The sequence below is a fragment of the Furipterus horrens genome, unplaced genomic scaffold, assembly GCF_987537825.1.
Source record: "Furipterus horrens unplaced genomic scaffold, mFurHor1.1.pri manual_scaffold_2, whole genome shotgun sequence".
NCBI lineage: Eukaryota > Metazoa > Chordata > Mammalia > Chiroptera > Furipteridae > Furipterus > Furipterus horrens.
In genome coordinates this window covers 5,602,628-5,626,358 of record NW_028327172.1, presented here as the reverse complement: position 1 = coordinate 5,626,358, position 23,731 = coordinate 5,602,628, and the positions used below count along the sequence as shown (strand labels likewise).

The 23,731-nt window shown below is 53.2% G+C and overlaps 3 protein-coding genes across 3 annotated transcripts; 2 read left to right on the top strand and 1 right to left on the bottom strand.

Moving 5' to 3' along the window:
• The first annotated feature begins 257 nt into the window (after nucleotides 1-257).
• SNX15 (sorting nexin 15) lies at nucleotides 258-8,559 on the top strand. Its single transcript, XM_090258952.1, has 8 exons — nucleotides 258-463; nucleotides 2,961-2,996; nucleotides 3,176-3,296; nucleotides 4,420-4,535; nucleotides 4,636-4,804; nucleotides 5,109-5,249; nucleotides 7,361-7,618; nucleotides 7,999-8,559. The coding sequence occupies exons 1-8, from the start codon at nucleotides 365-367 to the stop codon at nucleotides 8,103-8,105; spliced, it is 1,047 nt and encodes a 348-aa protein (XP_090115078.1). The 5' UTR covers nucleotides 258-364; the 3' UTR covers nucleotides 8,106-8,559.
• A 418-nt stretch (nucleotides 8,560-8,977) lies between these two features.
• SAC3D1 (SAC3 domain containing 1) lies at nucleotides 8,978-11,339 on the top strand. Its single transcript, XM_090258916.1, has 3 exons — nucleotides 8,978-9,042; nucleotides 9,180-9,760; nucleotides 10,755-11,339. The coding sequence occupies exons 2-3, from the start codon at nucleotides 9,187-9,189 to the stop codon at nucleotides 11,276-11,278; spliced, it is 1,098 nt and encodes a 365-aa protein (XP_090115042.1). The 5' UTR covers nucleotides 8,978-9,042; nucleotides 9,180-9,186; the 3' UTR covers nucleotides 11,279-11,339.
• On the bottom strand, nucleotides 11,312-22,434 carry NAALADL1 (N-acetylated alpha-linked acidic dipeptidase like 1). The gene is made up of 18 exons (XM_090258941.1): nucleotides 22,235-22,434; nucleotides 21,977-22,149; nucleotides 21,769-21,890; nucleotides 21,314-21,436; nucleotides 19,192-19,475; nucleotides 18,988-19,089; nucleotides 18,193-18,278; nucleotides 17,935-18,054; nucleotides 15,115-15,200; nucleotides 14,951-15,014; nucleotides 14,804-14,871; nucleotides 14,606-14,697; nucleotides 14,438-14,528; nucleotides 12,903-12,984; nucleotides 12,647-12,820; nucleotides 12,485-12,572; nucleotides 12,279-12,371; nucleotides 11,312-11,989 (listed from the first exon to the last, which is right to left on the bottom strand). Exons 1-18 carry the CDS (start codon nucleotides 22,432-22,434, stop codon nucleotides 11,803-11,805), a joined length of 2,235 nt encoding a protein of 744 aa, XP_090115067.1. The 3' UTR covers nucleotides 11,312-11,802.
• Between the last annotated feature and the right edge of the window lie 1,297 nt (nucleotides 22,435-23,731).

Sequence of the window (23,731 nt, the reverse complement as noted above, 5' to 3'; positions counted from 1 at the left end):
TCTCCTTTCCCTTCTCTCTAAAAACAGATAAAATCTTTTAAAATTTTTAAAAAATTGGGTGAAGGAGAATGAAAGGGAATTGGAAAGCAGAGAAGCTGTTTGGAGATGTGTGATGAGGGTTTACGCTGAGATGAGTGATCCAACCTCCCCAATCCTTATCCGCAAGTCACGTTGTTTACGTTTTCCCAAACACCGAGACCTTTTTAGACGCTCCCTTGGCCGCGCGCCTTGGCTAAGAACTGCGCTGTCACTTGCTCCCAGCTCCCTGGGCCAGAGGCTGAAAGGCGCAAGCCCGGGAGAGGCGGTGGCTGGCCGCGGCAGACCTGGAGGGGCGGGGACTCAGCTCCGCCCCAGCTGGGTGGCCATGTCCCGCCAGGCGAAAGACGACTTCTTGCGGCACTACACAGTCTCGGATCCCCGCACCCACCCCAAGGGCTACACCGAATATAAAGTGACCGCGCAGGTGAGGTGGGACCCAGCGAGGACCTTACCCTTTTAACAAGAGAGGGGCCGTGTTTTACCTTAAGGCAAGGCGCGGCTGGACGCTCCCTCTTCAACGGACAGAAACAGATTTCCCCTTTAAGGGGCGGTGTACGTTCCTGGCTTCTTTTGCCTCTTTAGGCATCAGGGGGCGGGGCCATGGGAGGGCGCTGTCCTCTTAAAAGGGCGTGGACTGCAGTTCCAGGACCAGCGAGTCGGGGTGCCCACGCCCGAAGTGTGATGTCTGTGCGTCAGGCTGTGAATTTCTTTAAATTAACAAGAAATCTCTGGCTCAACCAAAATATTAGTTAGTTCTCCAATCTCTAGGACTAAATTTTGTTTTTTGGTTGGTTTGATATTTCCATAAAAGCCCTTTAAAGAGTTTATTTTTAATTAAAAAAAAATACTTGTCTCTGACTTAAAAATTCATACTGTTCTAAAGAGCCTAAGGAATATGTCCCCATCTTCACAGTCATATCAGGAAGACCAGTAAAAGCTACAGTTGATACACGAAGCAGTAACAACGTTATATATGCACATTATATAGAAACTGAAAAGAATTACAAATAGAAACAATATAATAGAAAATCTGTAGAGTGAAATACAAGAATTAGCTAGGGGAAGACTTCACTGTGAACTCTTTTGTACCTTTAGAATTTTGAACGAGGCAACTATTAAACTGGTGCAATAGTAGCTATTTAAGTGGAGCAAAAATATAAAGACACTTCCGTAAGTGCAGATCCTAAATATTTAAAATAAGCTTTCCCCAAGCCTTTTATAATGTCTTCCCAATGCCTAAAAAAATACAATTAAAAAGATAGTCCCTGGAGTGTAGGGGAGAGTGTGTCGCAAGGGACTGTAACCTTTCCTTTAAACCTTCTGTTGGCTTTTTAAACAGATAATGTGCATTACTTTGATATGCTTTTATAACTTTTAAAGATAAATAATTTTCCCTCTCTTACCCCCACTTGTCATTTTCATAGGAACCACCGCTGTTTTTAAAAATTTATCCTTATAGATAAACCAAATTTAAAAGCAAATATAAGTATTCATTCTATTATTACTTACAGTGAGTGGTGTTCTGCACTTTGCTTTTTTCACTTGCTGATATTAAATTATTTTGTTTTACCTTTAAAATTTTTTAAACTGAGACATAATTTACATGAATAGACACTAATCTTAAGTATACAGCTCAATAATTTTTACATATGTAAACATCTGTGCAAACACCACTCAGGTCAAGATAGACATTTTCATCACCCCAGAAAGTTTCCTCGCACCTTTCCAGTCGATATTCCTCCTACAGAGGTAACCGCTGTCCTGACTCCTGTCACCAGAGATTAGTTTCGTCTGTTCTTGAACCTCATACTCACAGCAAGTGTCTGGCCTTTTCCACTCAATATTAATGTTTTTGGAATTCATCCATGTTGCATATGGAAATAGTTCGTTCTTTTTTATTGTTGTGTAGTTACAGACCATTGTATGAAATATACCATCATTTCTTTATTCGTTCTGTTGTTGGACGTTTGGATTTCTAAAAAAAATTTTGTTTTTATGACTAAAGTAGTATGAACAAATACACATATGTACAAGTCTTTTTTTTTTTTATGGACACAGGGACTCATTTCTCCTTGATATATACCGAGGAGTGGACTTACTGGGCCATTAGAGTATTAATTTGCATTTCTCTGATGACAAATGATGTTGAGTATATTTTCATCATCTTATTGGCCATTCATGTGTTTTCTCTTGTGGGATGTGCCTGTTCAAGTGTTTTGCCCCATTTTTAAAGTTGGGTTGTTTGTCTTTTTTTTTTAGTATTGACTTGTAGGAGTCTGTTCTTAGGGAGATATCCCTCAACGGTTTTTAAACCGTAAACACTGTCAAGTACTCCAAGCTGTAGGATGTTATCTTCTTAGTACCTCAGACCCCGTCTGCTCTAGTCACAACCCCAGTGGCGGTTTCTTCTTTGTCCAGGAGTGTTTTGTTCGCAGAGGACTCCTCCTTTAGGAAGGCGTAGCTCCGGGGACAGGAGCTCATTTTTCAGAGAAGTGGTTCTTTGATATTGATCGGTTGCCTCTCCCACACCCCCAGCCCCTGCAACCCAGGCACGTGCCCTGACCGTGAATCTAACCTCGACCTTGCCGTTCACGGGCCAGCGCTCAACCCGCTGAGCCACACCAGCCAGGGTGGGACTTGGCTTTTTGAAAGAACTGAGATAAAAGTTGGCTGAGGATAGAGGGGTCTGGAGGGGCCTTTAGGTACCCTCTCATTTGACAGATGAAGAAACCGAGGTGCATGATAGACAAACTGCTCCAGGTCCCATTCAAAGCCTTAAAGCCAGGGCATCTTCATACCAGTGGCCAGTGGTCACTGCTCCTTTGAGGGGAGCTGGGATGGGGCATCCTAGGATTTTACCAGCTGATGGGATGTCAGATGTCAGTCTCTGGTCTCACCTGGTTCTTGCCTTTCTTCCTCAGTTCATCTCAAAGAGAGACCCAGAGGATGTCAAAGAGGTGAGGCTCCTGGGAGGGAGGGGGACCATTCTCCAGTTCCAGATCTGGAAAGAGTAAAGAACTCTGTGAGACCAGCCCCCCACCCCCACCCCATTCCTACCACACCCCTGGGCCAGGCTGGAGGTGGGGAGGCCTCTCCCCACAGTTGCTGGTTCCATCAAGTCTCATGTTCCTCTTAGGTGGTGGTCTGGAAGCGGTACAGTGACTTCCGCAAACTGCATGGAGACCTGGCCTACACCCACCGCAACCTCTTCCGCCGCCTGGAGGAGTTCCCTGCTTTTCCCCGGGCCCAGGTGTTTGGTGAGTGCTGATCTGGGCATTCGGGCCAAAGGTGGCCCAAGAGTTGGGCAAAGGGGACCTCTGCTGGTGAGGGCTGGAGAGACGGCCCGATGGTCCCTCCAAAGGCATTCCTTGTTGAGTGTCCAACCATTTAACATTCCTGTCCCCATTAGCCCCATTTTCAAGATGAGGCAACTGAGGCTCAGGGAGGTGAAGGGGCTGGGCCTGTAAGTGGCAGAACCAGAATTCCTACCCACAAGCCTGTGTTTCCTGTAGACCTGCCCTGTCCAAAAACAGCAGCCATGAGCCACACGTGGCATGGGAGCACTAGAGATGTGACATGCTGTTTGAGTCACATACACACGGAAAAAAGAATGTAAGCTATCTCAACAATGTATGTATTGATTATATGGTCAAATGAGACTAATTTGAATATATAATAGAAAATATTAAAATTAACCTTTTTAACTTTAAAAATTAACTTTTTAATGTGGCTACTAGAAAATTGTAGGTAACATATCATATTTCTGTGGGACAGGGCTGGTCTGTACTGGGTTCTCTAGACTTCCATGAGATGCTCTTCTGCAGGAAGGTGAAGGTTGCTGCTGGCAGGTTGTGCCAGGCAGTGGGGAGTGCAGCAGACTGCTCCCCAAGGCTGCATGATAACTAGGACAGAGTTAGATTACTCTGCATACCTAGAACAGAGCAGTGATGCTATAAAAAAGTGGGGGGCAGTGGGAGGCTACTTGCTGTGTGACCTTGGGCAAGTCACTTCCCCTCTCTGAGACTTACTTTCCTCCCATAACATCAAAGCCATCTGAAATTACTTTGTTTCTTGCCTGCCTCTGCTTGTCTAGGATGTGATATCCATGAGGGCAGAGATCTTGCTTCTCTCTCATTCACCTTGTGAACCTAGCACATAGTAGGTGTTCAATAAACATCAAATAAATGGATGAATAGGGAGACTGGTCCCTTCTTGCAAGCGCCCGCACCCTGGAAGGAGTCAAGGGAGATTGCTGGGAGAACGGGGAGGGGGCAGTGGGCTGTTCAGATCCTCTCAGAGAGAACCAGGAGAAGTGGCCTGGGGGCCAGAGGCCATGTGAGTCACTGCTTCTCTTCCTGCCCCTTGTTCTGGGGCCTGTAGGCAGATTTGAAGCCTCTGTGATTGAGGAGCGGAGAAAGGGGGCTGAGGACTTGCTTCGCTTCACTGTGCATATCCCAGCGCTCAACAACAGCCCCCAACTCAAGGAATTCTTCCGGGTATGTGTCCTGCTTGTCTGCCTGCCCAGCACCTGGGAAACCATCCTGCCCACCAAGCTGCACCCTGTGACTCCTCCTGGCTGGTCTTTCTCTCCTTCAGGGTGGGGAGGTGACAAGGCCCTCCCAGGTGTCCAGGGACCTGCACATCCTGCCACCCCCTCTGATCCCCACGCCGCCCCCTGAGGACCCCCAGCCACCACCTGACGAGTCCTGGTTGCCCCAGCCACTCCCTGCAGAGAAGAGAGGCCTTGAAGAGTTGGAGGTGCCAGGTTCGTTGAGTTGGGGAGGGAGCCAGGGCTGGAGGGTCGAGAGCGGGGTGGGGGACACACTCCTGCCTCAGTGATCTCAGCAAAAAGTCTAGGATGTGTGGCAGCTCCTCTACTACCAACCTGCCAAGAGCTCTGCACAGGGCATCTACGCTGTAGTTTCTTAATCTGTAAAATGGGCGCAAGCCCTACAAATGGGCTTGCCTGTGCCCGTGGTAGCTGCAAGGATTCAGTGAGAGGGAGCTCCATTTTGAAGCTGCGAAGTGATAAGGGCAGACATGAATGTCCCCACTGATCTGTTCCCCAGCGGACCCCCTGCCCTCCAGCCCTGCCCAGGAGGCCCTGGATCTCCTCTTTCACTGCGAGAGCACAGAGGCATCTAGTTCTCCTGCCCGAGGCCCCCTCACTGAAGCCGAACTTGCCCTCTTCGACCCCTTCTCCAAGGAAGGTAACAAGCTGGGACAATTAGAGGGAGGGCTGGGCAGAGCTCCTTAGGGACAGGGAAGCCAGCAGAGCCACTAGCTGGCCTGTGGCGCCTGTGTCCATCTGAGAAAGGCGCCCTCTGCCGGCAGAGGGCAGCCTCGGTGAGAAAGAGAAGCGGGGGCCATAGTCCCGCACCAGGGCTTGGCAAGCTGGAAGCCCTGTGTAGGGAGCAGCCACGGAGGAACGGAATAGGCCACTTCCCATGATGGGATCTTCTCCCTGAGAAAGCTGTGGAATGAGCAGGGGTCACACTGCCCTGGGAGGGTTTGAGTTGCAAGCTCTAGGTGGGGGTTCCCTATCAGGCTCAGGGTCTGGCTGCAGATCCTGAAGTCAGGAGAGGGCTGTTGGTCAAGAAGGGTGAGGCCTGGGCTGAGAGAGCAGCAAGAGAAGGTCCCGGAGCAGCTGCCGGCATGGGGGGCACCGGGGTGGAAGGGGCCCCCATAGAGGCCCAGGCCCTGAGCTCTTGGCAGCTGAGATCAGGAACTGACAGTCCGAGGCTCTGAGACACTGGATCTCTTCCTTGTGAAATTCTCTGAATTTATGCTGTTCCTGCAGCTGGGGTGTTGAAGTGGCTGATCTCACTTCAGGATCATCATGAATCAGTTTCATTTTGGATTCCTTAGCAGTTTTTATAAGCCCACGTTGTTGGCTTCTCTTCTTCACCCCTTGGTGACCTCCTGGAAGACCCTTAGCTTCTGATCAGTTTCAGGCATTTGTGCTCTCTCACCCTCAGTCTGATCCAAACCAGGACCTCAGTCTCTCGTCCAGTTTTCAGCCTCTCCCACCCCAGCCTACTCCAGCCTGACTGGTGGCCTGGGCTCTGGTCATGGTAACCAGGGCCCATGGTGACCACGGGTACGAGGGGGGTTCTTTTGCTCTTTTAATCATGCTCCCTTCCCAACCCTACTCCAGCCCCCCCACCCAGGGCTGGGGAAGGGAAGAAGGGACTGGAGGGGAAGGGCAGCATTGGTGTCACTGCGACTGATGTACCCGCTCTGAGAGGCAGGTGTCCAAATACTGTGCCTTGCTCCAGCCTGGGGTGCCCGGTGGCCAGATGCTTAGACAGGAGCCAGACAACAATCCTCAAAGGCAGCTCCCATGAGACATCCCCTTGGCCCATGGGAAAACTCACAAATCCTTGACCTCAAAGCTGGGAGGTGCAATTTGTGCAGATGCTGCCTTGTCTCGCCCTACTCTCATGGGCACTTCCGGCCAGCCTCTCACATTCAGAGCACGCCAGGCAAGAGTGGCACTGTCTGCTCATCACATACATCATGCTCCTGAACTCAAGGACATCCCATGAACTCTTCTGCCTTCTGCTCTGTTAGCAACACAGGGAGGGCTGCAGGTCCCACTGGGAAGCCCCCGGTCTGCTCAGGGGGTCACTTGGATGGAGTGGGAGAGATACCCATACTTCCATCTCTAGGCCAGTGGTGCACCATGGCACTTCCTGCTCCTGCACCTTCCCTGCAAAGGCCTTTTCATCATGGATCCATCAGCTCTCTAGTCTTCTTTTATATAAGCTACAGAAGGGGTGTTCGACCACCTCTTTGCCAGTCCTGGGGGATGTAATGAGCAATTTTCTCTGAAGTGTGAGGATACCTACTACCCAGCGTTTTCACACATGGGGCCTCAGCTGAAAGTATAAGACCTCAAAAAAAAAAAAAAAAAAAAGAGCCCTAAAATTCCAAGGCTTGGAGTACTTCTACTCTTGGCCTGGCGTGGTTGGCCTAGCATCCGGCAGTCAAACTTTACAGAGGGAATTCTTGAATTGACTGATCAACTGTAGTCAGGAGGGAAGTAGGACCAGTGGCCCAGAGCTTGCAAACTAATGTTAATGTGCATCTAAAGAAGGAACTAGTAAGGCAGATGGGTTTTCAAAAGCATATGAACTCCACCAACCAAATAGATCATGGCTAGTCTGCTATGCACGGTGGCTCCTGGGTTGCTCAGGCACTGTTCCCCCCGTACCTGGGACAGCTTGGTACCCTCATGAGCAAGAGAGGTCTGGGATGGGCAGCAGGCCCTGGGAAAGGGAGGGCCAGTGTGGCCTGAGTCCTCCATATCTGATTTCAGAAGGTGCAGGCCCCAGTCCTACCCACGTAGGTGAGCTGGCAGCAATGGAGGCAGAGTCTGAGAGGCTGGACCAGGAGCCCTGGGAGCCAGGAGGGCAGGAGGAGAAAGAAGTTGAGGAGGGATGGCCCACCCCTGCCTACCTGAGCCAAGCCACAGAGCTCATCACCCAGGCCCTGCGGGATGAGAAGGAAGGCGCCTACGCTGCGGCTCTGCAGGGCTACCGGGACGGCGTGCACACCCTGCTTCAGGGAGTGCCCGGTGAGTAGCACTGGAGGGAGGGGGGTCAGGCCTGGGGTTCTGGATGGTACAGCGAAGCGAAGGGAAAGTGAAGAAAAGCAAGTCAAGGATGAGAATTTCTCCTCACTGACCAGCTATATAACCTTGGGCAGTTTCTCTACTTCTTGTGGCCTCAGTGTTCTTGTTTGTAAAGGGGGGAGAATAGATCTGATACCCAGGGATGGAGAAAGACACATGTCGACGCTTTGTGAACTATAAGGGGCTAGACCAGGAAAGGCAGCGGTGGTGTCACTGCAACTGATATACCTACCTACCGGCTCTGAGAGGCAGGTGTCCAAATACTGTGCCTTGCCCCAGCCTGGGGTGCCCGGGCACCTCCGCTGAGCCATTTCTCTCCACAGGTGACCCATCGCCCGCCCGCCGGGAAGGTGTGAAGAAGAAGGCAGCCGAATACCTAAAGCGGGCAGAGGAAATCCTGCACCTGCACCTGTCCCAAGGCCCACCCTGAGAGGCAGTGGACCCTTCCCCAGGACTCAGGCTCCAGCACTGCCAGCCACTTCTTCCTCCTCTCCCTGAGGCCTGGCCCCATCTCTAGTCTTGTAACCCCAGAGGCAGTTTCTGTATGTAATTGGACCAAGAATGAGAAAAATAATGACTTCTCAGTTGCTTGACCACACCCGCCAGCATGGAATGAGGGACTCAAACTTCTGATCCTGCCTGTCTCCATCTGGATGTGTGAGCAGTAGCTCTGGTCACTAAACTGTTTAGCCTTCTAGAACCGGGGTCTGCAAACTGCGGCCTGCAGCCAAATCTGACCTACTACCTTCTTTTGTAAGGCCCGTGAGCTTGGATGGTTTTTACATTTTTTTAATAGCTGAAAAACAATTAAAACAATAATGTTGTGACAGGTGAACATGATATGAAATTTAAGTATCTAAAAATACAATTTTATGGGAACACAACTAGGCTCATGTGTTTAGTGTTGTCTCATGGCTGCTTTCCGGCTACACCAGCAGAGTTGAGTAGTTGCAGAGTCGAGTATGTAGTTGCCACAGAAAGTCCCAAAACATTTACTCTCTGGCTTTTTTCAGAAAATTTGCTGACCCCTGATCTAGAAAATGGGGAGCACAGTCTCCAGGGAAACAGCAGAGAGTGACAGTATGGCCGATTGGGCAAGTTCATTGATCAGAGGGGATGGTGGGGAGGAACTCGTTTTGAGGTGGGTGCCAGCCCCGAACACTAACCGCAAAGTGCGCTGGACTGGCGCGGCTCCGCTCCTGCCCGCCCCCTGCAACGCGATTGGCTGCGGAAGGGACTACAAACTGGGGTGTTGGGGAGTGTCCGCCCGCTACGGGGACGGTTGCTGCTCTGGCAGCCGCACGGAACTACAACGCGGTGCATCTCGGGAGACCCGCTTGAGGCTTTGTGGGAGGCAACGGGACTCGGTGAGCGGGGCGGCTGCCGGACGGTTGGCGGGGGCCTTATACTCCGCCCCGTCTCCTCCCAGCCTCCGCAGTCCGCAAAATGGGGCGAGGGGCCGCCGCCGTCCTCGGGATGCTGAGCGCCCATCCTCTCCCCGCAGCCCACCCATGCCCAGCTGTGAGCTGCCGGTGGGCACCTGCCCCGACATGTGCCCAGCCGCCGAGCGCTCACGACGCGAAAAGGAGGGCCGCCTGCATCGCTTCGAGATGGAGCCCGGGTGCCACGGGGACCTGCCCCGCGCTGACCCGCAGCGCGCTGTGAAGGAGTACAGCCGGCCGGCCGCCGGAAAGGCCCGGCCCCAGCCGAGCCAGCTCCGCCCGCCGTCCGTGCTGCTGGCCACCGTCCGCTATTTGGCCGGCGAGGTGGCGGAGCGCGCCGACGCCTCCCGCGCGGAGGTGGCCAGCTTCGTGGCGGACCGGTTGCGCGCCGTGCGTCTGGACCTGGCCCTGCAGAGCGCGGGCGAGGCCGAGGCGGCGGTGGTGCTGGAGGCGGCGCTGGCCGTGCTGCTGGTCGTGGTGGCGCGGCTCGGGCCCAACGCAGCGTGCGGGCCCGTGGACCCGGTGCTGCTGCAGGCCCAGGTGCAGGAGGGCTTCGGTTCGCTGAGGCGCTGCTACGCGCAGGGCGCCGGGCCGCACCCCCGCCAAGCCGCCTTCCAGGGCCTCTTTCTGCTCTATAACCTGGGTGAGTCGCAGACCCGGCAGCGGCACAGAACGCGGGCGCGGGGTACCCTGCATGTGGACAGTGGGTGCCGGGACGGAACGAGAAGCTTTAAAGTCTCACCTGTTTAGCCCTCCCCCGTCCCTGCCTTTAAATGTGTGTCAAGTCCAAGTCCAAGGTGCGCCAGCCCCCGCCGTGGGCCTTCAGACCTGTCCCTTCCCATCTGTGTGTCAGTTTTCTCCAATAAAAGCGGAGGGGATGGGGTTGGAACAGGAAAATTGGCTTGTAATTTTCAAACTTTTTAAACCTCCAGTTAGTGTTGTAAAGCATCCAAGAACTTAAATGCCTACGAATATATGAGACATAAGTTTCAAGACTTTAGATCCTTTCTGTGGATGCATGGTGCATTCTAGTAAGTTCTATTTAATGTAATAAAATGCTCTTGACTTAATCCACTAATGGGTCAAAAGCCTCAGTTTACAAAAGTGACCAAAGGTTCCAGTGCCCGTGATTCTTCTGGAAGGGAAGCAGGGCCAGTAACTCCTCGAAGAAATGGCCTTACCAGGTGGACAGGGGAAGGTGTGGCCGAGCCTGTGCGGTAATCCATGCGGCAGGTACGGCAATGGAGAAAGGGCTGGGTTCCAAGTCAGAAAACTTGGACTTCATTGGATCGGTTTCTACTAGATGTCAACTGTAGGACAGTCCCAGGCAAGTAGTTGAGTTATCCGGGCCTGTTCCCCTCATCCAAAAACACAGCCTCACTGTATGAGGATGCAGACTGTTTGAGGGGGCAACCGCAGCGAGGGCTGCTGGGAAAAGGGGGAGAGTGGAGGTGGCTTGATCCAGGCGAGGGGCGTGGCCAGAGGTGGTTGGTGGGCGGGACTGAGGTGGGGGGGCAAGTTTGATGGAGGACCGGAGCTGGTGGGTGGGCAGGGGACGCATGAGAGAACAGCGTGGAAAGTGGGCCTGCTCCTGGAAGGACTCATCCCGTTCTCATCCCGGCTTCCCGCCCTCACAGGCTCGGTGGAGGCCCTTAATGAAGTTCTGCAGCTGCCCGCCGCCCTGCGTTCCCGCCCAGCCCTGCGCGCAGCCCTGGCTGTGGACGCAGCCTTCCGCGAAGGCAACGCCGCCCGCCTGTTCCGCCTGCTGCGGACCCTGCCGTACCTGCAGAGCTGTGCGGTGCAGTGCCACGTGGGCCACGCCCGTCGCAGGGCCCTGGCCCGCTTTGCTTCTGCCCTGAGCACCCCCAAGGGCCAGACCATACCCCTAGGATTCATGGTCCACCTGCTGGCCCTGGATGGGCCCGAGGAGGCACGGGACCTTTGCCAGGCCCATGGACTGCCCTTGGATGGACAGGAGAGAGTTGTGTTCCTGAGGGGTCGCTACACTGAGGAAGGACTGCCACCTGCTGGGACCTGCAAAGTGTTGGTAGGGAACAAACTTGGAGGGCAAACCCTGGAGGAAATAGTCATGGCAGAGCAGGAGGATGAGGGTGGGGACAAATCCAAGTCCTGGGCACGAATAGCCGAGGACTGCGTGTGAGCATTCAGGTTTCTTTTCCACGATTCCCACATAATAAAAGGAGCTTGTTTTGTAGGGATAATAGCTAGGCTTGATTTATTTGGGGGAGGGCAGAGAGGAGCTGAGAAATGCCAGGGGTGTGAGGGTAGAGGAACCCAGAGTGGGCAAGGCCCTGTTTACCCTGGGCCTCAGTTTCCCTGCTGGTTCCTGAGAGGTGGCCCTAAGGACTCTGAGCTGGCATCTAAGGTTGGCATTATGCATCCTGTCCTCACCCACCCACCACAAAGAGCAATTGGGAGTTTTGCCACTCCCGTCGTCCACACCTCCTGTTCCCCACCCTCTGCCAACCGAGAGCCAGAATGCAGGAGACTTTCATCCAGGGCTTGTCACTCTCCTCAGGCGACCATAACTAGTAGGACCCTGAGCTGTTGCTTCAGAAGCTTGAGAGGATTCCGTGGTTGTGCCCTCTCGGCATCAGGGAAGACTGGGACACACCCAAAGAAAACTGGAGTGGATTAGGGATAGGATAAAGGGTGGTGGTGGGGTCAGAGGTCAGCCACAGGCCTCAGGGTGGCTGCTGCACCCTTCAGGGCCACCACCACAATGCTGAGCTGCCTCTCCACCTCAGCCCAGGCTGCAGATCCTGGGCCTGTATTCATGGCCTTGGAACAGGCATTGGCCAGGCCTGGGAATGTGGCTACGGAGCCGGTGCGGGGTGCCCAGAGCACATGGCTAACAGGAGAAATAAGGAAGAATCAGGGTCATTCGGGGGTCAGAAATGGGGGGAGCTTAGCCTGGAATGGGCTCAGCTGTATAAAGCTAGGCCCAAAAGCACCTCCCACTGCCTCTGAAAGCTGGTGGTAGCAGATATAGGTTCTAGTCCCAGGGTGACCTCGACTGATTTGCATCCCTTCCTCTGAACCTGATTCCCCTAAAGGCCAGCGAACTGCTGATGTTCTCCTTGCTCAGTGCCCATTACCCAGCCTCACCCCATCTCCCAAGAGCTTTAGGACAGGCTCACCTATAGTAGCGTTCCTCTGGGAAGGCTCGAGGGTTCAGGAAGCTTCGTTCCAAGAGCATCAGCTGGTCATTGACCATCCGGACCTGCAGGGGGCTGGAGGTAGCAGGGCCTGCTGGTCACTCTGGACCTGCATCCGAGCTGCCAGTCTGCATCTCGCCCTGGGTGCCCCCGCCCCTCCCGGACACCTGCTTGCTGCCCTTGCTCACTTGAAGGTTCCCTTCTGCAGCGCTGATATGTGTCGGCCCAAGGCCACAGCTGCCCCCTCAAACTTCTCCACTGCAGTCACCAGAGGCCCTGTGGGTACAGCCAGCACCTCAGCCCTGGGAGTGCAGGTTCCCCTGTGCCTCCACGTCAGGGGGCCTTCATACCCAGGCTGATGCTGTGCTGCTCTAGCAGGGCCCCGAGGTCCTGCTGGGCGGCCTGCAGGAAGCTTCGGAGGGTCTCACTGTAGTCACTGACATTGAGAGGCAGGAAAAGGCTGTCACTGAGCCGAAGAATCACATTCCCTGCCGTCCGGGCCACAGCCTGGTGGCTGCTGAAGCCTGCAGGGAGGGCGACATGGGCAGGGCTCAGCCTTCAGCCCATCCTCCTCCAGCCTCAAGGGCCCGTTCCACCTCTCCTCACCAGGGTCCACAAACTTGTCCACGTAACCAAAGGTGTCGAAGGCTGTGTGGTAGGTGGGGTAGATCCGGGCTGAGGTCTTGCTCTGGGGGAACAAAACCCCGAGATGAGAGGCTTGAGGTGGGAAGAGGGAGGAGGTGGACCTACAGTGAGCTACAAGGTAGGGACATTATCAAGTCATTGCCCCATCCATGAGGTAGGTTCTAGAATTCCCACTTTGCAGAGGAAGAAACTGGTGCTTGAAGAGGTTAAGTAACCTGTCTGACATCACACAGTATGTGGCAGACGTGGGCAGGCACCAGTTTCCCCCTTCACATAGAGGAGATCCTGGGGCTTTGGAGTCAGACCATTTAAATCCAGCTTCCCTACCCAGGAGCAGTGTGGCCATGAAGGGGAAAAACAGCTTTTGAGACACAGGCTAGCATTCTGCATCCTTTATCTCATTTCTCTGTCACAGCAATGCTAGGAACCCTCCCTGTTTGACACTGTTACTTAATTATTCTGAGATAAACTTTTCACACTTTAAGATCTCGAGAATCAGGATGCTTCTTACGGTCAATGTTATCCTACAACTAGTTGACAGGGTTTTTTTCCCCCTCCTGAGTAGTGCATGTCATAATGGTGCATCTTAAAATCAGTGGTATATTTTTTTAATTTTATTTATTGATTTTAGAGAGGGAGGGAGGGAGAAACATGGGTTTGTTGTTCCACTTATTTATGCATTCATTGGTGGTTTTCTTGTATGTGCCTTGACCAGGGATTGAACCCGCAACCTCGGTGTATCTGGGTGACGCTCTAACCAACGATCTACCCAGCCAGGGCATAATCAATAGCATATTAAATTGGATATTGCCCTGGCTGGTTTAGCTCAGTGGATTGAGCGTCGGCCTGCGAGCTAAGTGTCGCTGGTTCGATCTTCCAGTCAGGGTACATCAGAGAAGGAAAACTCTGACTCCAAAAAACCTCCGCTGCCTTGCGGCATACCTCTTCTGGGGAAAGGCTAAGGGAGTAAACCCCGACAGAAAATCCGGAGCCGGAGTCCCTAAGGCGGTTTGACGTTGTAGTCAACACCGGCAACTCCTGCGGCGCACCTGAAGCCAAGCTGTATCGACTCCGTCTTTCCCTTGGACCCTTCAGCTGCGAAGAGAGGGGGGGTCTGCTGCATGGGCAACAGCAGACCCTCCATATCACCCTGCCCAGGCTCTGTAGCTTCAGCTCCACTGGAGAGGACACTCCAGCGTCATCGCAAGATGTCAATTCAACACGGGAGGAGACAGATGCCATGTCACTCCCGAGTCGGACTGCACAGCCATTCTCGGCGGTGCAGATAGACACTTAAGAAGCTACACCATCGTCTCTCGAGACGGACGGCTGCCGACGACGACGATTAAATTGGATAAATTAGATGAGCATAAGCAGATTCTCAGAGAAGTTAAGAGACTTGGCTGATGTGGCACAGTGAGTGAGTGATGGAGCCAGATTCAGACCGCACCACCGCACCAGAGCAGCCTGAAGGAGAGGAGGGGGCTGCCGCTCACCCGGTCGTAGGTGTAGGCGATGTCCATGGAGGAGATGCCCAGGAAGTGAATGAAGGGGGCATAGTCGCTGCCAGCACCCAGAGAGCCCAAGCTGTGGGAAGGAGGATCGGCTAGAGGCTGCTGGGCCAGCCCGCCCACCGGGGGCCCCAGTTCCGGCCCTGGGCTCACCTGGGGACCAGACCATACACCGGGCTGCTGCGGTTGAAATACCGGATCCAGTTGTTGTAGATGCTGAGGCCGCTGGGGCCTGGTGCGGGAACCTGACGAGAGAGGCGTCTAGTCTCGGGGTGGGCCCCTCGGGCCCCTCCCCGATCCCAGCCCCTCGCCCCTCACAATAAGTACCAGCTCCGGCCCCGCCCCCTCCACCTGTTTGGCTGCGGAGAAGATGACGCTTTGGACCGGGGGCGTTCCCTGAGCTCTTAGGGTGGCATTGGCTGCGGGAGGATCAGAGAAAGACTGTCAAGGCGCCCTCCCCTTACTTCCCTCCTGAGTTCGCCCAGTCGCCCTCCGTACCAAACACCGAGATGTCCACGTTGATGTAGGCCACGGTGCGCTCCTGCAGCTTGCTGAAGAACTCCTGCGGGTGCGGGAGGTGGTGGGGGATGTGGGGCGACGTCAGCCTGGCACTACCCCGCGCCGGGGATCCCTTTGATCGGCCTCCCTTGAGGCTCACTCACCTCCGTGAATTCTGTGGAGCCAATGAGCCCAAACTCCTCTGCCCCCCAGCTCGCAAACACGACTGATCTGCGGGGGCGCCAGGTGCCTGGGGACAAGAACGAAGGGTTGGAGGGCAGGGGCCCTCCCGGGGATGACTTAAAGGAAAGGTTGGGGATGTGGAGAGGACCGAAGACTGGAAGGGGGCGGGGCAGCCAAGAGGTAAGTCCTGACACCTCTCCAGCCAAGCCTTCCTGGAGCCCAGAGTGACCCAGTTGGTAAGCAGAGAGCCAGGGTTCAAACCCAAGGCCTGGCTGCAGAGTCCGGGGGCTTAATCAATGCCCCACACTGCCTCTCACAGCCTCGTGCAGCCTGGCTTCCATCTCTCGTCTCTATGCCCACACTGCTCTTGCCATGGTCCCCAGCTCGTCCTGTGACTTCCCCCGGCCTCCCTGTCACCCTCCGTCACGACCCATGCTCCTGGTTGTGCTCCCATCTCTGGCTGCAGCTCAGTCCCCTTTAATCATTGCTCATCTTTTTTGTTGTAAATGGAAAAAGTATGTATACAATTATCACATGCTTGCAATTATAAATTTCCATACTCTTCCCTGCCAAAAATGAATCGCCTGAATCTAATCAGATAAACCCAAACCAAGGGACATTCAACAGGATAATACCAGAATCAAGAAAGACAAAGAGCAGCTAAAGAACTATTATACAAAGAACTATTATACAGTACACATGCAACGACTCCACACGCAACATGTGATCCTGGATTGGCTTGAACCAGAGAATTCTTTTGTTCTAAAGGTCATTATAGGAACAAGGGCAAAATTGTTAATTTCCTGATTCTGATATGGCCCTGTGGCTATTTCAGGAGCTATACAGCGACATGTTTATGGGTAAAGGTGCAGCATTTCTGCAACTTTCAAACACTTCAGAAAACACAGAGAGCAAACAAGGCAATACATTAATAGCAGGAATATCTGAAGGAAGGCTTCTTTGTACTCTTTCTGCTACTCTTGTAAGTCTGAAATTATTTCAGAATAAAACACTTAACAACAATAATAATAAAGACAGGAATTCCTGCACTACCAAAGGAGGTCAGATCAAGAGCCCAGGCTCCCTTTCCAAGATTCTTCTTACTCTCCACTCCCATCAGTAAATCACAACCACACCTGTGTTTCCACATATCATTTACGCCACCGACTCTCCAGGTTCTCTTTTCTAACCTGGAGGTCAGCACCTTCAGCTGTCTGCTTGCCCTCCCCCCAAATGTCTCCTCGGCACCTCAAAATCAATATGAGAATGGGCACACAATCTGTAAAGTTGTAATTTGTGACACTGATAACAAATGGGAAGGACAGCTTTGGAAGAGTAGTTTTCGTATGTGATTGAAGTTAAGTCGGTCCAATTCAAATTAGATTGTTATAACTTTAGAATGTCAGCTCTAATGGAAGGTGAAAAGGTTCTAGTGATGGACGGCGGTGACGGTTGCACAAAATTGTGAAGATACTTAATGTTACTGTCCTGCACAGTTAAAAGGCGCTAGAAGGTAACAAACAAATGAAGTAAAACAAAAACAAACTCAAAGATGTAGAGAACAATCTGATCGGTGGTTACCCAGGAAAAGGGGGCTGGGCGGTGGGTGTACAGGGTGAAGGGGGTCAGTTCTATGTATGCACTTTGTAGCGGATACAAGACGTGAAATTAGAACGTTGCACGCCCTTCCAACATTGAGAATCAAGGGTCTCCCAGCCTGCCTGTGCTTGAGAGGTGGTTACATCAAAGCATGGGAATAAGCCCTTAAATTGAAAAAGGAAAGCAGTGGAAGGGGGAACGGTTAAAGGGGTAAATTTTGTGGTGTGTATAGTTTACCACACTAAAAAAGAAAGAAGAAAGTCATTACGCGAGGAACTGAATTCTGTTCTCCCCAATCAGTGATCAGCTCTCTGGTCCTGTTTTGTTTTTCATGGATGGCCCCGCCACACACACTGGGCTGCTCAGACCAGAAGTGAGAAATCCGGGAACCCCCACCCATCCTCTCCCTCACCACTGTCACCAACAGACCCCAGGTCTCCCCACTGTCTCTCTCTCCCACTGCCCCTACCTGGTCCAAGCTCCCACCTCTCCTGGCTCTGAGGACGGCAAAGCCTCTGATGGTCCCCCCACACAAGGCCTGCCACTCATACCTCCCCCACCGTAGCAGAGGAAACCATCTAAAATTTGGGCTCCCCCCTGTCCCTCTCTTGACTGAAATCCCTCCCCAGCTCCCTGCTGCCCTTGGGTGGAACTCCAAACTGGCCCTACTGCCCTGCCACCTGGCCACATACTGTGTCCTCCACCTGGATCCACCCCCTGTTCTCTGAACTGCCCTCTGACTTGCACCTGGAAAGGCCTTCAGATACGTTTCTTTATAACACACATCCTAATTGTCATTATACCCAGGAACTCTGGGTGCTCGCTGCGGGATATCGGTGCTTAGAACTGGCCGGACATACAGTAGGCATTGAGTTAATCAGAAGAACGGGGCTGAGGCTCCGGAGGGCAGAGCCTGGGCACTGCCTTGCTCACAGCAGCATCGGGCCATCCTTCCATCAAGGGGCACCAGAAGGCTCTCAGAAGCTACCGCATGAATTAATCAATGGTCCACACTGGGCTACCCGAAGCCAGGGCTGGGGTCTATGCCTGTCTGCCCCTGGCGCCCTCAGGCTTGGCACAAGTGGGCACTGGAGAATGAGAGGGGGGAGGGGGGACAGGGTGCCCAGAGCTAGGAAGGAATGGGCTTGGAGATGAGCTCCTGAGGGGAGAGCCCCCGGACCAGGGGAGAGGGGCGTCCTCACCCTTCTTCAGCAGGGTCCCCAGGACGCGGGAGAGCTCCAGGAGGACAGCGGTGCCACTGCTGGGGTCCACGGCCCCATGCACCCAGCTGTCCCGGTGGTTTCCATACAGCACGTAACGGTCTGGCGAAAGGAGTAGAGTCAGAAACCATAAAGAGGGGGAGCCGGCCAGGCCAGGCGGAAGGGACAGAGGGGACGTGGTCAGGGCACTCAGAGCAGGGTGGGTCCTGGGGGCGCGGGGAAGCGTGAGGGGGTGCTCACCAGGCTCCACAGCCCCGCGGATGATCCCCAGGACGTTGGAGGAGTTCCGCAGCTCCAGGCGGTTGTGAACGCTCACGTTCACCTGGCTGGGGGCGTCAAGGGGGTGACCGAGTGTTGGCCTTGCTCATTTCCCTCGACCCCTGCTGCCCCGACTCCCTGCCCCAGCGCAGGAGGAACTGGGGCCCAGCGGAGCAAGGCTAGAGCCCAGCTCTTCTGATTCCTGTTCTCTTTTCCGCTGAGTTACGCACTCCCTCTGTCCGTGAGTACTTATTAGATACTTAGCGCATGCCGGCACCGCACTAGGCTCTGGGCAATGGTAGACATGGACTCAGCCTCGTGAGGCCTCCCTCTGCCGAGCCAGACAGACCGCGAGGAAGTGAGCAACCGCAGGAGGTGAAGGGGCCTGGGACCCCACTAACGAGCTGATGTGGGACAGGTTACCCAGTGGCAAGTGCAAGCCGGGAATGGCAGGAGCATCGGGAAGAGTGTGCTCCGCAGAGGGAACAGCACGTGCAGAGGCCCTGACTGGGAAATGGGCTTGGTGTGTTCAGGAGAGGGGTGGCTGGAGAGTGGAAGCCCGAGATAAGGTGGGGGGACCCCATAGGAACTTGGGGGCCATGCAGCTGTTCTCCTGGTTCCCCCAAAGACAAGACAGATATTTTGGAGTCAGGGGAAGGCTTGGGAGAGAGAAGAAAGAGAAAGGGCAGAAGAAGTGGGCAGAGGGGAAACTCCAGTCAGCGCAGCCTAACAAGGGAAGGGGAGAGGAGAGCTGGGGGAGGAGGGGCCCCATCTCACCTGCCTGCAAAGATTCCATCAGGCTGGAAGCCTGGCCCCAACTTGTAGTCACAGCCCAGGGCCCCCTGCCAGGCGACTGAGGCCAACGTTCCCTGGAGGTTACTGGGGAGGAGGGGGAGAGCCTTCAGAGCAAATGTAGGTGTGTAGGTCGGAAGTCTGGAGGCCACTGGGGGATGGGCGGGAGACACCAGGGCACAGGCTCACCACAGAAGGACTTTCGCATCCTCGAAGCCAATGGGCTGAATGGGAATTGGGGGAAATCCGGAGGCAGTGGCGGGGTCCAGGCGAAAGGAGGAGGGGTTGGCCGGAAGGTAGGGAGTCAGGGGGTCTCCAAAATACTCATAGTAGGAGCCTCGCTCCACCCCCGAGGGAGGCAGGTGCCAGGAGTGTGGGAAGGTCTCGTTGGGCAAGCTGTGGCCATCATTGATGTCTGCGGGGTCCGTGTACACCAGCACCCCCGCCACCCCATGCTTGGCGGCGTTCACAGCCTACAGGAGGAGGAGGAGGCTAGTTTAGGTGGGTAAGGAGGACGCATGCCCTCCTTTGCTCGCCATGGAAGCCAGGAGAGCTCTGTCTTCCCACCGGCAGGATGATGCTTGCCGAGCCCGTTACTGCAGAGCTGCTTTAGAGAGCAAAGGCTGTCGGGCACAGGCAAGCCAGTGCTTGTCAGGGGGCTCTGGCTGAATAAACTACTAGGGAACACCATGCAGCCATATAAGAGAACCAGGCCGTGCCGGTCCCCCCATGTTCATCGTGGTGCTGTTCACAATAGCCGAAAGGGAGAAAGAACTCGGGTGTCCATCGACGGATGGATGGAAAAGCAAAACGTGGCATAAAACATGCAAGAGACTATTACTCAGCCTATAAAGAGAAGGAAATTCTGATACACCCTTGATGAACCTTGATAACATTATGCTAAGGGAAATAAGACAGAGGCATAAAAGGACAAATACTGTATGATTCCTCTTAGATGAGATACCCAGAATATGCAAATTCATAGAGACAGAAGGTTGAAGAGAAGTCACCAGGGGCAGAGAGGGGGAGAGGGGGAAAGGGTTAGTGTTTGATGGGGACAGGGTTTCATTTGGAATGATAAAAGAGTCCTGGAAATGGGCGGTGGCGATCGCTGCCCAATTTTGTGAATGTTCTTAATGCCACTGCATTGTGCACTTAACACTGGTTAAAATAGGACACTTCGTTACACGTGTTTTTGCCACAATAAAAACAAAACAGTACCTTTAAAAAACTAGAACAAGGACAGAGTTTATGTACCAATTGAGGACGATTTCCAAGACATATTTATGTGAAAAAATACTTTTCAGAACAGTGGGTATAGTCTGCTACTTCTATGTAGAAAGAGGGGGGGAATGCGAATATGTATTCATATGTGCTTCTTCCAAAAGACACTATGAATAGACATTTCATAAACTAACAGTTTTCTCTCCCTTACACTGGAAACTCCATCATGCCTGTCCCTCCACCTTTTTTCTGTTCTTTTCTTCCTTTTGCTTTTTTTCAGCTCTTATCATGGACACTTCTTTAAAACCTGTGATAAAGTATGCATAACATAACATTTACTGTCTTAACAATCTTAAAGTGAACAGCTCAGTGGGATTAAGTACATTCATATTACTGTGTAACGATCATCACCACCATCCATCTTAAGAATTCTTTTCGTCTTGCAAATCTGAAATTCTGTATCCATTACACACGAACTGTCTTTCACTCTATACCTTTTTATATTTATAAAATGTTAAAACCATAGATTGTAATATTTGGTCAAACATTTTAATGGAAAAGAGGCAGGTGGCGGGGAGGGCAAGTGGAGGGATTTAAGTTGAATATTCAGAACTATTTCCCAGGAGGACTGAGACTCCCTAAATATCAACATTGAAAACTGCCTAATTCAACCCTGGCTTGTGTGGCTCAGTGGATTGAGCGTTGGCCTGCAAACCAAGAGTCGCTGGTTCGATTCCCAGTCAGGGCACATAACTAGGTTGCGCATCAGGTCCCCAGTTGGGGGCGCGAGTGAGAGGCAACCACACAGTGATGTTTCTCTCCCTCTCTTTCTCCTTTACCCTCTTTCTAAAAATGAAACAAATAAATAAATTATTTTTTAAAAAAGAAAACTCACCTAATTCCTCTATTTCCTGAGGCTCAGAGAGGTTAGAGGAGGTATCCAAGGTCACACAGCACATCAATGGCATAACACAAATACAACTCGACCCACAAGTCAGCACTACTCCTTCCCCCGCCTCCCACATTCCCCTGTCCACTGCTGGGCCCCTGTCCTGACCCAGCCCCTGCAGGGCGGGCTGCTGCTCACCTTGGCTCCTCGTCCTACACCCCCATAGCGGGTCAGGGCGATGGTGCCGTTGAGTTGGATGCCCTGAGCCAGCAGCTCCTTAAAGTCTTCCTCCGTGCCCCGGTTGGCGTAGACAAGGAGGCCCTAGTCCCAAGAGGAGGCAATCCTTAGAGCCAGACGGGGTGGGAAATGAGAGGGAAAGCTGGGGGGCAGGAGAAAGGGTTCAGATTCCGGTTCCCCACCTCACCGAGAGTTTGTAAGCTCCCTAAGCACAGTTACACCTGGTTTCCTCTGTGTCCATGTACCCTGTAGCTGGCCTGGCTTGGAGCAGAGGCTATTAGCGTTTATTGAGAGGCTAAGCGATGGGTGAAAGAAGTAGCAATGGAGTATGGAGGAGTAAATTCTGGGGGTGGGGTCAGGATGGGGGAAGCTGGAGTGAGAGCCATGGCAGTGGGGTGGGCATGCTCTAGGCCCACCTGTGGGGTTCCAGGGGGAGCGTAGGCAGCATAGGGTGGTACCACATCGGGCCCCCCCTGCTCCCCAGTCAGGTTCGCTTCGCTCTCACTACAGGAGAAGAGTATGTCACCAGTGGGATCCACTGTGAAAGGAGAGCCGTGTCAGGACTGGGCCCCACGGCCCCCCCACCCCACAGGCAGCCCTAAGCCAGGGCAGGCAGGACCTCACCAATGGTCACGCGGTTAGGCTGCCCCTGACTGGGGAAGGACAGCAGCACTTCGTACGTGGAGGCCTCAGCCCAGTCCAGGCCTGACTCTGGGTCCTGCCAGCGCCGCAGCAGCAGCTGGACCAGTGCTTCGTCCCCAGGGCTGGTGGCCAGGTGTGGCTCCCTAGAGAGTTCTCTGCAGGATGGGCAGAGCGAGGGCAGGCCCAGGGTCAGGGAGGGGCCTCAGGCAAACAGAAGGGGCAGATAGATAGGCCTCTCACCTGAGATTCTCCCGGATCCTGCTGGCATCAAGCTGTCCCATAACGATCTCAAGGATCTCTGGGTCCAGGTCCTGGGAGAGTGAGTCACTGGAGGCTGGTGGGCTGGCCCCTTTGGGGATGGCAAAGTGACCCAGGATGATCCCCAGCCCCAAGAGGGCAGCGGCCCCCACCACCCCACCAAGCACCTTCACCCACTGCATCCTGTGGAGTCTTGGCCAGTCAGGGTGGCTTCTTATAGATGGGGTGTCAGGTCTAGTTAACCATTACCCCAAGATGGCACTGCACTTTGACCTCCCTGCTGCCAGGGAAGGTGAGGGAGCATCCTGCAGGGAGGGCCAGGAGCCATTCACATCACCTCAGTGTATATCATTCACCTGGAAAAGGCCTCTAGGGGCATCAAGTACACACAGGGACACTGAGGCCCAGAGAGCGACCAAGTCCTATCCAGGGTGTCTCAGTAAAACAGAGGCCAAGCCAGAACTGGAATTCAGAGCCCTTGTGTCCAGAGCAGAGCTGTGCTTACTCCCCACCATCCCTGCCTGTCTCCTTGGTGTCATTTGATCTCTAGCACATTCAGCACTGACCTCTTGAGCAGGTTTTGAGTTCAAATCCCATCCTTCCTAGACAGAAGCTGTATGACCTTGGGCAAGTCACTTAACTTCTCTAAACCTGTTTTCTCAACTGTAAAACGGGGATAACAGGATCTATTTCATAAAACTGTGGTTCTGTTTTCATTAAACAAGACCACATCTGTAGAAAAACCTAGTACAGCCCTGGCTGGTGTGGCTCAGTGGATTGAGCGCCAGCCTGTGAACCAAAGGGTTACCAGTTTGATTCCCAGTCAGGGCACATGCCTAGGTTGCAGGCCAAGTCCCCAGCTGGAGGTGCAGGAGAGGCAACCACACATTCATGTTTCTCTCCCTCTCTTTCTCCCTCCCTTCCCCTCTCTAAAAATAAATAAAATCTTTAAAAAAAAGAAAGAGATATCTAGCGCAGTGTCTGGCACATAGTGAAAGTTCAATACATTTTAGCCACTCCTGTTCTGTCTGACCCCTTAAAATGCAAAGTTTGGAGATAAAAGAAGGACCCAGAAGAATTCTCTGTATCTAGCCTGCAGGATTCCAGCTTATGGGAGGAAGGGGAACTCATAGAAAGATAGGCTGCTCTAGAGAACAGAAGAGAGGCCCACACTTCTTGGCAAAGTGACTTCCTCTTCCATCCCCTGACCCTATCTGAAATCCATTAATCTGTTCATCCATATATACACCTATTTATCCACTACCCACCCTCATTTATCTATCATCTCTTCATCTACCCACCCATTCATTTATCCACCCCCTTTCCTGTCCATCTATCCACTCCCCTTCCCATCCACCCAGCCATCCAAGCATCCGTTCTCCATTTATTTACACTGTCACTCATACCTGCAAGTCTCATTAATTCACTCAGCTCTATGCCAGATCTATGCCAGGCCCTGAGCAAAGGTACTCAGGAACT

Excerpts from the sequence above, each read along its gene's own strand:
- SNX15 (XM_090258952.1), top strand. The coding sequence starts at position 365 with ATGTCCCGCCAGGCGAAAGACGACTTCTTGCGGCACTACACAGTCTCG. Across the intron at positions 464-2,960 it reads AATATAAAGTGACCGCGCAG|TTCATCTCAAAGAGAGACCC; the intron begins GTGAGGTGGGAC and ends TTTCTTCCTCAG. Across the intron at positions 4,805-5,108 it reads TGAAGAGTTGGAGGTGCCAG|CGGACCCCCTGCCCTCCAGC; the intron begins GTTCGTTGAGTT and ends TCTGTTCCCCAG.
- SAC3D1 (XM_090258916.1), top strand. The coding sequence starts at position 9,187 with ATGCCCAGCTGTGAGCTGCCGGTGGGCACCTGCCCCGACATGTGCCCA. Across the intron at positions 9,761-10,754 it reads CTTTCTGCTCTATAACCTGG|GCTCGGTGGAGGCCCTTAAT; the intron begins GTGAGTCGCAGA and ends CCGCCCTCACAG.
- NAALADL1 (XM_090258941.1), bottom strand. The coding sequence starts at position 22,434 with ATGCAGTGGGTGAAGGTGCTTGGTGGGGTGGTGGGGGCCGCTGCCCTC. Across the intron at positions 15,201-17,934 it reads GGGGACCCTGCTGAAGAAGG|GCACCTGGCGCCCCCGCAGA; the intron begins GTGAGGACGCCC and ends TCTTGTCCCCAG. Across the intron at positions 12,821-12,902 it reads GGACAAGTTTGTGGACCCTG|GCTTCAGCAGCCACCAGGCT; the intron begins GTGAGGAGAGGT and ends CCCTCCCTGCAG.